The sequence below is a fragment of the Haemaphysalis longicornis genome, unplaced genomic scaffold (genome assembly GCF_048455015.1).
Source record: "Haemaphysalis longicornis isolate Haplotype H1 unplaced genomic scaffold, Haemaphysalis longicornis Haplotype H1 scaffold_7, whole genome shotgun sequence".
NCBI classification, from domain to species: Eukaryota; Metazoa; Arthropoda; class Arachnida; order Ixodida; family Ixodidae; genus Haemaphysalis; species Haemaphysalis longicornis.
In genome coordinates, this window is record NW_027526422.1 from 138,189,341 (window position 1) to 138,201,290 (window position 11,950).

The 11,950-nt window shown below is 44.7% G+C and overlaps 1 protein-coding gene across 5 annotated transcripts in view; it reads left to right on the plus strand.

Annotated features, from left to right (window-relative positions):
• The window catches only part of LOC144147059 (uncharacterized), a 320,221-nt gene that overhangs the window by 165,716 nt on the left and 142,555 nt on the right, over window positions 1–11,950 (plus strand). For all 5 annotated transcript variants that reach the window (XM_077679092.1, XM_077679089.1, XM_077679091.1 and 2 more), the window contains exon 11: window positions 6,538–6,620. In XM_077679092.1, the coding sequence (XP_077535218.1) occupies window positions 6,538–6,620 (83 nt within the window). The remainder of the gene's footprint in view (window positions 1–6,537; window positions 6,621–11,950) is intronic.

Genomic DNA, 11,950 nt, shown 5'->3' on the forward strand with positions numbered 1-11,950 from the left:
AAACATCATCATGAAAGCGGTGAAACAATATCTGCGCAACTTCCCTGCACCCGAGAAACAAGTCGGCCATGAGTCGTCGGGAGAGAACCCCTTTCTAATGCTCGCCGCGAGCGAACCGGTTGTGTTTATACTTCCCTCAGGCTCTCCTATTCTAAGGAAAGATTGTGTGAGCCCTGCGTTCACCGGAGGAGCTTCTGGCCCGTATCTGAACGGGAACAGAATGAGATCTTCAGTCCGAGCGGTCACCGCAGCACCGGCACTTCTGAATATGACGTCATTTGCCGCCAGCCAATCGCGAAAGGCAGCCGGGGCTCCCACCACGCTCGCGGGCAGGGGCTGTTTGTTTTGACGAGAAAAGATGGTTTGGGTGTATTTACACGTTAAATAAACATGTTTTTCGAATTCAGCGTCACGAAAACCATGTGTTATGCCCCCAACAAATTTTTTTTTGAAAAGCTCTTCACCAGCCCTTTAAGACTAATGTCTGGTTCGGCATGGATCCCATGCTTCCTGGAGAACACAACGCAAGATGTTTTTACAGGGCTAAGTCTAAAACCATTCTTGTCTGCCCTGCCGGAAAGTTTCTTGATGCCCAGCTGGACTTGACGTTCGCAGATGGACATATTACATGATTTAAAGGAAATCTGGACATGATCTACATACATGGAATAAGAGATTGTAGGTGGCAGTGCCTTCCCGAGAGAGTTCATCTTTACTATGAAGAGAGTGCAGCTCAACACGCAACCTTGCGGCACGCCGTTTTCTTGCACGTGAACCTTTGAGAGTGCACTACCGACTCTCACTCGAAACGTTCTCTTCGACAAGTAACTAATAAGGGTGTTTAACATGTTACTCGAGACACCGAATGACTTGAGGTCACTAAGTATGCCGTAACGCCAAGCGGTTTCGTAGGCCTTCTCGATGTCGAAAAACACCGTAACACAGAACTGTTTCTGTACGAAGGCATCCTTTATATATGATTCCAACGAAACCAATTGATCGTTGGTGGATCTCCCCGCTCTGAAGCCAGCCTGGCAGCTCTCGAGAAAAGCGTTGTACTCAAGAAAGTACACGAGTCTGCTGTTGATCATCTTCTCGAGAAGCTTGCACAGGTCAGGGCGATGGGTCCATAACTGGCGGGAGAGAAAGGGTCCTTCCCTTCCTTCAGGTATGCCACTTCGGTGGCCTCCCTCCAAGATATTGGAATGTGCCCCGAAAGCCATATGTTGTTGTATAGATGTGGGAGTTTTTCAAGAGTGTCTGGGTGTAAGTGTTGTATCATGGTGTATGTGATTTTGTCTGCACCTGAGGCTGAAGGCTTACATGTGGTCAGAGAGGCCTTCAGCTCAAGAATTGAAAAAGGAGTATTGTAGGAAGTGTGCGACTTGTTGTTATCTCGCAGGGACTTCTTTTCCGCAGATGTGCTTTATGAAAGTGTTTGTGTAGTGTGCTGAACTGGACACGTCTTCGAAGTTTTCTGCAAGTGCATTAGCCTGGTCTTCAAGTGTGGCCCCTGTAGAGCTGACCAGGGGCAGGCTATGTGTATGTTGCCCTTTAAGTTTTCGTATTCTTGTCCATACCTTGTGAGTGTCTGTGTATGAGTTGAAGGAAGTGAGGAAGGCGCGTCAACTCTCTCTTTTCGCCTCATGACACACCCGCTTCCCAAAAGTCTCTGCCCGTTTAAAAGAAATAAGATTACCCGACGTATGGTACCGGCGAAGGACACCCCACGCCTTGTTCTGGGCCTCTCACACCCGCCTACAGTCCTCGTTCCACCAGGGCCTCCTTGGGTTTTGGGATGCACTGGAAGCCTGGGGAATGGACTTTTGGCAGGCGTCGAGGATGTGCGCCGTGACGAGTTGGGTGGCTTCCTCCCCGTGTAGGTGTTTTATGGACGTGTGGTGTAGTTTAGACGATTCTGTAAATGTACTCCAGTTTGATTTTGATTCAATAAACCTGTTATGGGAAGATGGACTGCTTGGGCGTCTACCTGTATACGTTAGTGAAGTGGGGAAGTGGTCACTACCATACGGGTCAGAGCCCACGCCCGACTCAAGATATTGAAATATATTTCCAGAACCAATAGCCAAGTCGAGATGTGAGTATGTATTGTGTCCTAAGTTATGGTATGTAGGATGTTTTGTGTTGAAAAGGCATGCTCCTGAAGATGTAAGGAATTTCTCTATCAGGCGACGTCGGGCATTCGTTCTGGAGTAGCCCCAAAGAGAGTTGTGTGCATTAAGGTCGCCTGTTAGGATGTATGGTTCGGGCAGCTGGTCAACCAGCACCTCGAATTCAGAGCTCGAGAGTGCATGATCTGGAGGAATGTATAGGGAGCATACCGTTATCAATCTATTGAATATTATTGCGCGAATTGCTACAGCCTGAAGGACAGTGTTCAAAGTTGCAGGGTGGCATTCCAAGGATTTCCGGGCAATTATGGCCACGCCCCCAGGAGAGTGTGTGCAGCTAATTCTGTGCTTTCTGAATACCATGCACCTACTTAAGGAATTTGTCTGTTTGGAATTGAGGTGCGTTTCTTGGAGACACATGACACTTGGCTGATTGGCATGCAGCATCTCATGCACATCGTCAAGCTTTTTAGGGAGGCCTTTGCAGTTCCACTGAACTATGTTTTCTGTTCCCATTATTTGCGTTTAAGAATAAATGGAGTGTGTGTGTGTGTGTGTGTGTGTGTGTGTGTGTGTGTGTGTGTGTGTGTGTGTGTGTGTGTGTGTGTGTGTGTGTGTGTGTGTGTGTGTGTTCATGTGTCGTCTTTCGGGGCTGTTACTCTGTGATTGGGTTTTTGGGCCTTTCCGTAGGCTTTAAAGTAGGTGGCCGCTCCTCGCGCTGCGTTGCAGGCAAGAACGGCCCGACATCCATTTCCTCGCCAGATGTCAATATCCGGGCGGCCCGTCGAAAACGGGCCCTTTGGACTTGGCGCCCCTTCGGGGGCCCTTCGTTTGAGCCGCCACCGCCGCGGGTGCCGGGGGCGCCAGATGTGGCAGGGGCGGTGCGGTGGTGGTGGGAGTAGATGCGGGGCTCCCGGTGTCCATCCCCTCGGCATCCTCCAATGCACTGGAGGACTGGGAGGCAGTGGCGGGAGCTGCATTGGTCCCGACAGAGACGGTTGGCACCACAACCGCTTGGGCCTTAGCAAGCGGCGTGGTGCCGGGTTGGGCTGCCTGAAGCAACCCAGCGGGGGCAGAGAGGGACCAGGTCAGACTTGCTGAACTGGGTCCTTTTGGAAACGATACGCCACTCCGCCCCCCCGCGAGCTTCGTCGGCGTACCTCCACATGGGGAAAGAGGCGAAACTCTTTCGCGCCTCTGGGAAGGAGATGTTCTCAGTTACCTTTATGTTTATTATCTTTTTTTCCAGTTGCAATTTTTTGACATTTGCTGAAGTACGCCGCATGCGGCCCCCGCAGTTCACACAAGTGAGGGTGTCAGATGGGGAATTGTCGCTCGGATGATCGTGGGCCACGCATTTTGCACAAGTCATTCGGCCACGACAGGAGTTAGTACCGTATTAATGTGTCGATGCGAGCTAGTTGGTACTTCATCATGGGAACAGGTTTAGGGCCAGGCACAACTGGAGGAAGTAAAACGGACAGGAAAGGGGCGCTCCTGTCTGTGTTACTTTCCTGCCCCTTTCCTGTCAGTACCGTGCCCGAACCGCTGGCACTGAAAACAACGCCGCGGGTTCGGGATGTAGGGACGGATGGAGCACCGGATAAAACCTCCATTTACATGTTGTGGAAGAACGGCGCGATCAAAAGTCAAGATGATGTGCTTGGTGGGAATCTCCTTGTCGTCTCTGCGGAAGGTGATACGTCTCACGGCAGTGACGCCCTGATTCTTGGAGCCCGCAAGAAGATCCGCATCCATTTCGTTCAAAAGATCTGTCTCGGATATCACACCTTGCGATCTGTTGAGGCTGCGATGGGGTGTGACGCTGATGTCTTGATCATCCAGTCTAGTCAGAGCTAGAAGCTTTGTGCACTGCTGCTTGCGATTTATTTTGATGAGGAGTTCACCAGACCTTTGTTTTTTGCACTTATACGGTTTTCCTATTGAGGCTTCAAGATATTTTGGCATCAAGAAGACTGACTGAGATGCAAGAAGATGGATTGAATTAAGGGATTCCATCACAAGAAATCGAGGAAAATGATCCGGTTCAGAAAAGGTTACCGATGGCATAGGGGGGAAAGATACTTCGGTGCAACCCCTTTTCAGGAACCGATCACGTTTTGGGGGGTGGGGGGTTTGAAAATACCATATGGCATAGTATGAAAGCATGGGACGGGGGTACTTTCTTCGTCAGCCTTACACTGGTAAACATATAGGGAGCCCATCCGCCGAAGCTTGACCTGGGCTCCGGCGGCCACCGTTTCAGGTTTCGGCCCTTCACCTTAAAACACATCGCCACGGTTGGATCCAGCCTATGTTTGGGGGCTCGGGGTCCGCGGTGTCGCCAACACCGTCACCAAGATTGCTCAAGGTGCCCCGTGCGGGGTTCCCGATGTTCGCAAAACTTAGCGAACGCCTTACAAATCGTCAAGTTTCTTCAACATTCAGTAGGCTGGTAATGAACAGCACGCACTTATTGATAGTGTTCCAGAGAATGAGCGTGGCAGTGAACCCAAATGAGAGCACTTCTATTAGCCAAAGTTTGCCATTAACAACACGACTATGCTTACAAATTTCTTAAAGAATCCGACGAGGAATATAGGACACTAAGAAAATCGGCGTGATTTATTCGTTCTCGAGGGCTGCGGACAACAAGGCCGCGTACTCGACTATATCTGTCTCAATGACCACCTCCTTGGCCGAGTCATTTTGGGGGAGGGGAGTGGGGGGGGGGCATGCGTTGCGACGTAAGATTGAGGTCGCTTCCTACCTGAGTACAGCCTGTGCACAGCTTCAGTAAGGGTCTGGTGCTATGTAGGCGTTGACGATGTGTAGATCTGTGACAGAGTGAATCTGCCGGAGCAGAGGAAGAAGTGCTTTCTCATGGGCGGACTTGTCCACGTCAATCGAATAGGCAGTAATATGCCGTTGGTTTAACCTTGCGGATAGGAAAAGTTCGATAATGAACTGCGCATTCTTGGCAAGAATGTTCATCAGTGTAACGCGACCCTGAAGCGCTTCCCCTACCGTTCTCTCTCCTGGGTGTGACTGGGAACCTCCCCTGCGCATACGATGGTTTTTACGATGCTACTGCTAGTAACACTACTTTGCCTTGGACAACTAGCCCTTGGTGAGTTGTGGCGTCGCAGATAGAAACATACAGAGATGACGGCGTCTTGTCTCTTTGCGACTCGCCGGATGCATCCGAGATGAAAAAATCTCAGTGTACCTGAGAGTGCTTCGGCGTTGTACTAGGAGTTCGAGGTATGATGGAACGTTGCCTTGAAGCTGCAACGTGCGCTGCAGAAAATCAGTGCTACTTCTGGTAAAAGAATTGCTGGTGTGGACTTTTAGGCTGCTGGCGTGGTAGTTTATACTCCTTATCATTGTCTAGCCCTAATCGTGCGCTGCTTGTGTGTCCTAGTGAATGGAACTATTTGGCAGTGTTGCCAGCGCATATTGGAATAGAAGCAGTTGGTGTCCAACAATCGTTGCACCTTTTTTCAAACATGACCTGACTTCGACGAGATTGAAGCTTCCAGAAGGTTTTGAGGAGGTCTGTCGACAGTGGTGATCTTGCAGGAATTTTGAGCCTGCGGTTTGATAACCTACGGTTTGCACTAAGCTGTACTTTCAGCTTTGTTCTCTTGTTTTTTAGGCGTAATTCATCAGCCGTAATAACTCGACCGGTAAGGACCAAGTTGCCGCCTCTGGCGTTAAGCAAGCAACAAGCTCTAATACAGAATTTTACATTAGGCGATCCGCGAGTGAAACGTCCGCCTTTCATCGCCAGTATTCTCGGTGTGATTGGATGGTTCACCAATGATTAATGTATAAATGTTACGGTTAACGGTTACGGTGAACGGTTACGGTGAACGAATAAAGGTTACGGTTAAGGTTAATGAATAAAAGTTACGAATAATTACGGTGCTCGCAGAGGCAGCACCACAGCATTTGATTCGATGACCACCGCCCGCGGACATGATGGTGTTTACGGCCACGTCACCGCATGTGTTCTTTTAAGTTCTAAGGATAGCACAGCTTTGTTCCAATAAACGTTTTCACTTGAAGAAACCTGCTTCGTCCATGGCTACGTAACCATACGTGTTATGGATCCCGCCGCGCATTTATGGAACTTTTTTCTGTCTTAACACAGGAAAAACAGAGTGTGTAGTGGTTACTGGTACGCAGAAATAAATGTTTTTGTATTTTCTAGAGTAACGTTGCTTTCATTTTTTAACGGAGGCATGAAGCGGCACACGTAGATGAGTATCTCTTGTGTGCTAATGGAGAAGAAATAGTCCTTCCCATTCATCCAGACATACTCATGGAATAGGTTGCTTGCTTCTTTATTGGGAAGTCGTAAATTTTGCAAACTCGTGATTTCTGATGTTCTTTTTTGAAGGTGAAGGAACGCTTTTTCCAAAAATCCTTTCGAAGCAGGTCGACATCCTGATTCCCCACCTTCTGCGTCATGACAATATGGAGGTAAGCTCACGAGAACTAAGCAAGCACAACTGGTACCATAAGTTTGGTTTTTACATGGGTTGGTAGTTCTGTGTTGACTCAATGAGATTTGTGTTGACTCAGTCAGAAAGCCGATCGGTTGGTTTCTAATGCTCAAAGTGTCCCAGTGACGCGGCGACAAACATGCCGTCATGTCCGATTGTTATGGTCAAGGTAATGTAATGCGCATGCAAGAAATATTCAGTACTTAGGTCACCGAAATGTGTTCTAATTATGGCGATGCTTTCGCGTTTTGGCGTGCCATGCAAGAAAGCCAACTTTATCGCATGATGATGATGAATGATGGTGAATGAAGTGAAATAAACCAACATTTCCCATAACCGAGAGAGAGAGAGAGAGAGAGAGAGAGAGAGAGAGAGAGAGAGAGAGAGAGAGAGAGAGAGAGAGAGCGATTTTTAATGAAGTCTGGCGATGTTAGCTGGGCCCCATAACCGAAGTCGAACATCTTTCCCCCGCGTTATGAAGCCGACCTCTATCCGATTGCTCTATTTCGACATGGCCAAACGTCTTTTCAAACGGCATGTAATAAAAGCAGTTTTTGCGGGTTTATTTCGTACGCTTTATGCTGCAACTGGAAGGAGATCTCACCTTCAAAGAATGCATAAGTTCGAAGAATTGGCTACTAATGCGCCGCATTTTTAAGCTGTGTATGTTCATGGTGAATATTTACAGCCAGATTTCAACATAAATGGGCAGTGCCTAGGTTTTGTTTCAGTATTTATGCGAAATAAGTACATTTAAGGCATTATAAAGATTACTTGCATCAACCTTGCCAAATGTATTTTTGGGAGATAAGTGATTGTTAATGGTTGGTCGAATTTCCGGATATTTTACTTTATTTTTTATTGTTCTTTTCCGGCCTTTTTATTGTTGTCTACGTTTTGTAACGGTGTTACCGAATCATATTTTCGATTTGATTGATACTTATTTTGCGAAAATGGGGTTTTCTTTTCATATATTCTATTTTTCAAACTCCGATCGGTAATAAACGACTAAACGTGTTACTTCCCCTAAACATGCATTTCTGCAGTGCAGGTTATTACACTGTTTTCTCGTTTTGATATTTCTATTGGTGCTTCCTGTGTTCTTTGGCACGCCTTAGTAATTTGGTACTCTTTTGGTGGGATGTGTACAAGAGGTCCTTCTTTATTCAGACAGTTGATTTATGTATATTTTTTGTTCTCTGGATTTAAATACTGGTTTTTTAAAATTGCGTTCCACCATCTGCCTTTCATTTGCTTTATGATAACGAATAAACGTGTTACTTTTGCAAATATGCGGGTTAGTGCAAATTCAGGGTGCTACACAGTTGGCCCTACTTGCTATTTTTAACTCCTTTTTCAAATATGTTTTTCCGCCCTGATTGAAATTATTCTTCGTTTTTGGTAGTCATGTGTCAGCTTCGTATTTTAGTTTTACTTTATTTTCATAAAATGCATTGTTCCTTTTTTGTTCTTCAAGACTGTTCCACAAATTATTTCAAGTTATGGTGTCACCACAAATAATTGGATTTCTTCCACCAAGCAGGCATCTTTGTAGATACGTAGACCAGTTCACAATTTTTTCTAGCTTTTTTATTTTTCACTTCTTTTTTGGAGGGCACACCTATAAAGAATATTGTTAACCTCTCGGCCCGCCTTAGTACGAATTTCATTTTTGTCGTGTATAGATTTTTCAAAATAGAATTCGACGAGTATTTTCGCCCAGGCTAATATATTGCACAAATGTTTTAGCGCACGCAATTGCACAATTTTATACAAATGAAGGCCGTTGCGTGATGGGCCGCTTCAGCAATGTTTTGATGTTTGGAACGTTGTTATGGCAAGTTCTCTTTTGTCTTTTGTGGGGTAGAGGTTACGTTCCATATTTTCATTTGTGCTCACCTCTAAAAATATTTTTTTACGTTTTTTTTTGTTTTTGATTTTTTATACTCCACCCGACAAATATCTTCGTTTACACTTTTATATTGAATAAAGGCGTTACTTCCGCATATTCGGTTTTCGTGGAAATTCAGTCACTACTCAGTGGGTCCGGCGGACCAATGGCACATCATGTGAGACTGCGCCAGATTCCCGAACGAAGCTACCTACAGGTAGCTTCGCCCGAACTTCAAAGTGCAGTGCAGTGTACAGACAAGGACACTGAACTATGGGCCGTCCAGCATGCCCGGGGTGCGCTCGAAAAGCACAAGCCTCACGACCCGCCACAAACGGGCCGAACTGGGGCATTGCAGAGTAGGACATAACCCTGGGTCGACGCTTTAAACCGTCGGTTGCCGGGATTTAATAAAGTTACTCCTATCCTATCCTATCCTCAGTCGCTACTTGCACATTCGTGTTTTGTATTTTATATACTTTTTTTGTCTTTATTGTTTCGGGGTGATGAATAAGGTGTCCATTTTAGATTTCTATGTGCACTTTTGGAGCAGTTGGAATTATTAGGAACATTTACGGTAATTTAATGTTTATTTGTGTCACTTCCCACAAGTATGCATTTTTGTAAAAATACATGGTGCTGGCCTTTGTGCAAACGGCTTAGAATTACGCCCATAAAATGTCATCACAAGTTTTACGATTATTTTATAATTTTACTCGGTGCACGACGAGCTTTGTTTTTGTTCATAGATGACACTGCCACCCGTTACAATTTCATATCTGGGTCATACTAGCTGTCCGCACTTACGTTGAGTGGAATGATTAAAAAGTACTGTTGAAAGGCATTAAATCGTAGTCTCAAAAAATAAATCAATTTGTTGAATTATTACCCAAGACACCTTAACTTGGCGGACTCCTAGGCATAAGGCTAACGCATCTCACACACCCAGTCATGCCACATGTTATTTATAATATCTTGGGCAAAATTTCAAAACTGTTGTATTTGTGTAAACGAATAACCACCGCAAAATCACGCATGCAAAGTAATCATTTCAAATTTTTGTTTTGTTTATACCGTTGTGTTCGTGGCTCGGTGAAACCATGGTTTGAAATCAAACCTAATGCCCAGTAATAGGACCACTGTCCTCCAAAAGGTAATAACACACCATTTCAGCTGGCGTTCCAAACATGACCCAGTTATGCCCACATATATGTCATCAGACCACGCCAGCAATCCCGGTGCTCCCGAATTGGGCTATATTCATACAGTGGTAACGCATAAAAAAATTGAGGTTTATTTTTTTAATAAACACTTTTGACGTTGGCCTGTAATCAGGAACGTGAGTAGAATAGGTTTACACCAGTTTCACAGGTGCATCGTACTATGGAAGCTGTGGATTGTGCCAACCTGCTTGCAGACGTAATTAGCCTACTCAGACGAAGAAGTGAAAAACGTGAAGGATGCATGGTGCAGCAGAAAAAGTATTGATTAAAATAATTATCATCAAAACACGAGAAAACAATAGCGAAAAAGTAAGACAAATGCGAGGTAAAAGAAAATAGATTCCTAAAAATTATCGCCAGGCTTTTGTCTTCAAACCACTTAAGCAGATTCAGGTGCCCAAAGAAATTTTTAGTGCTGGCCGATACGTGCTGATATTATGATCAATAATACTTACATTTTAGACCATATCATGCACGTCGTGAAAATACTATGCAAAAGCCTGCATTTGACACTCATGATGTCGTGTTTCGGCACAAATTGTCATAACGCAAACATAAAAGGTTATATAGTAACTTCATGTCGTTCGCACTGAATATGTTGTTTTCGGGGAGGAGGAACACAATTATCACCTCTCTGCCATTTCTCTTTAAAGTATCACGATCTGAATAAAGACACTGTCACAAGTAATCATATTCTCAGTGACAAATTTCACTCACCAATGGTGTAAACAAGCAAACTGAATGCATTTAGGTAATACTCTTCTCGCCTTAAAACATAGAAATATCAGTGACATGATACGACCTGCAAGGTAAATGCCAATATGTGTAGTGTACATAATTAATAAAGGTCCTTCTCATTATCCTATAAATTGCTGGCATTATTCTAGAGTTGTGAAGCAATTTCGCATTAGGAGGCAATCTTTATTACGTTAGTCCTGAAGCCGCAATTCGTATTATACAAAACTTTTTTTATCACTTTTCGCAAGGTCATTTTCCCTTTCCTAGTGACCTTGAGCTGCTCCAGCGTGGCGACAATTCCTGAAGGCCACGTGCGGAGGCTTTAGCGGCTGCTTTCCCGGCACGCCCTTGGGCGCTAAATGTCGCCATTGGTTGCGTGCAACTGCCGGAGCGGAATTGTAACAGCTGTAACCTAATTTTTATAATACAGTGTTTGCAGAGCATTCGCAAAACGAAGTCAAAGACACCTTTTTCTCGCAATAATTGCGTTTGCAAATCTTAAACCTGAACCATTTTTATCAAGATAAAACGCTATCATGCAGAATGAACAAGTCATCAGATGCGTTTCTCTCATATTTGTTAGTCAGTAGCTTAGATAACGAATATAACTATGGGAATGTAATTTGAAATCACATGCAATTTTTTGCACGATTTGATTGGGCGTTCTACCAAGTGCTTATAACATAGCGCATTAACAAGCACAGTAACTTGGTTACTGCGCACATTTCATACAGTATGTCGGTTAACAAACAGCCATAACGCAAATGAACTGCAAAGTCATGTGATTATAGTTTTTGTGCATAGTTGCAAGTTTTGATGAACATGCAATGATAAGTCTAGCATTGGGATTATACTGGCTGTCGCTTGTCTTACAACTCAATAACGTCAACAGCACTACAATACAAAAGGTGTACATATAAACTACCTAGATATTACAGGCTCGCACTTGCATTTTCATCACTGGCGCCAGATTCATTTTAGCACGCAGTCTTGTATTTCCGGAAGCACCAATTTTGCAGACCTCATGCACAAAACTTTGTCAAATGTTCAAGCTCTTGCTTGCAGCATTTTTCACTGCCTATTCGCAAGAACAGGCGAGCTTTCTTAGCGCAAGTTGTTGGTGAGGCCTAGTTCGTTAAATATATGTTTTCAGGCAGTTTAATTTTATGAAATACATATCCTAATTATATCTTTAAAAAAACCTTCTTGCTCCCAATGTGTTTGTGTTTTCATTATTCCAAATTCCAATTTAAGAACTTACACATGATTTTGATGGTGACGAAAGGGCAACCCGACATATCTGAATCGCTCCTTCGTTTGTGTATCAGTGTGAGCGAACAAAAAATTTCGGATCATCTCTGTACGTTCGCGGGAAATTTGTGTGCGCTCAATAGAGGTGCAGGAGTATTGTGTCAGAATGAAAACTGTTAATGTTATATCTCCTGCTACGTAAAA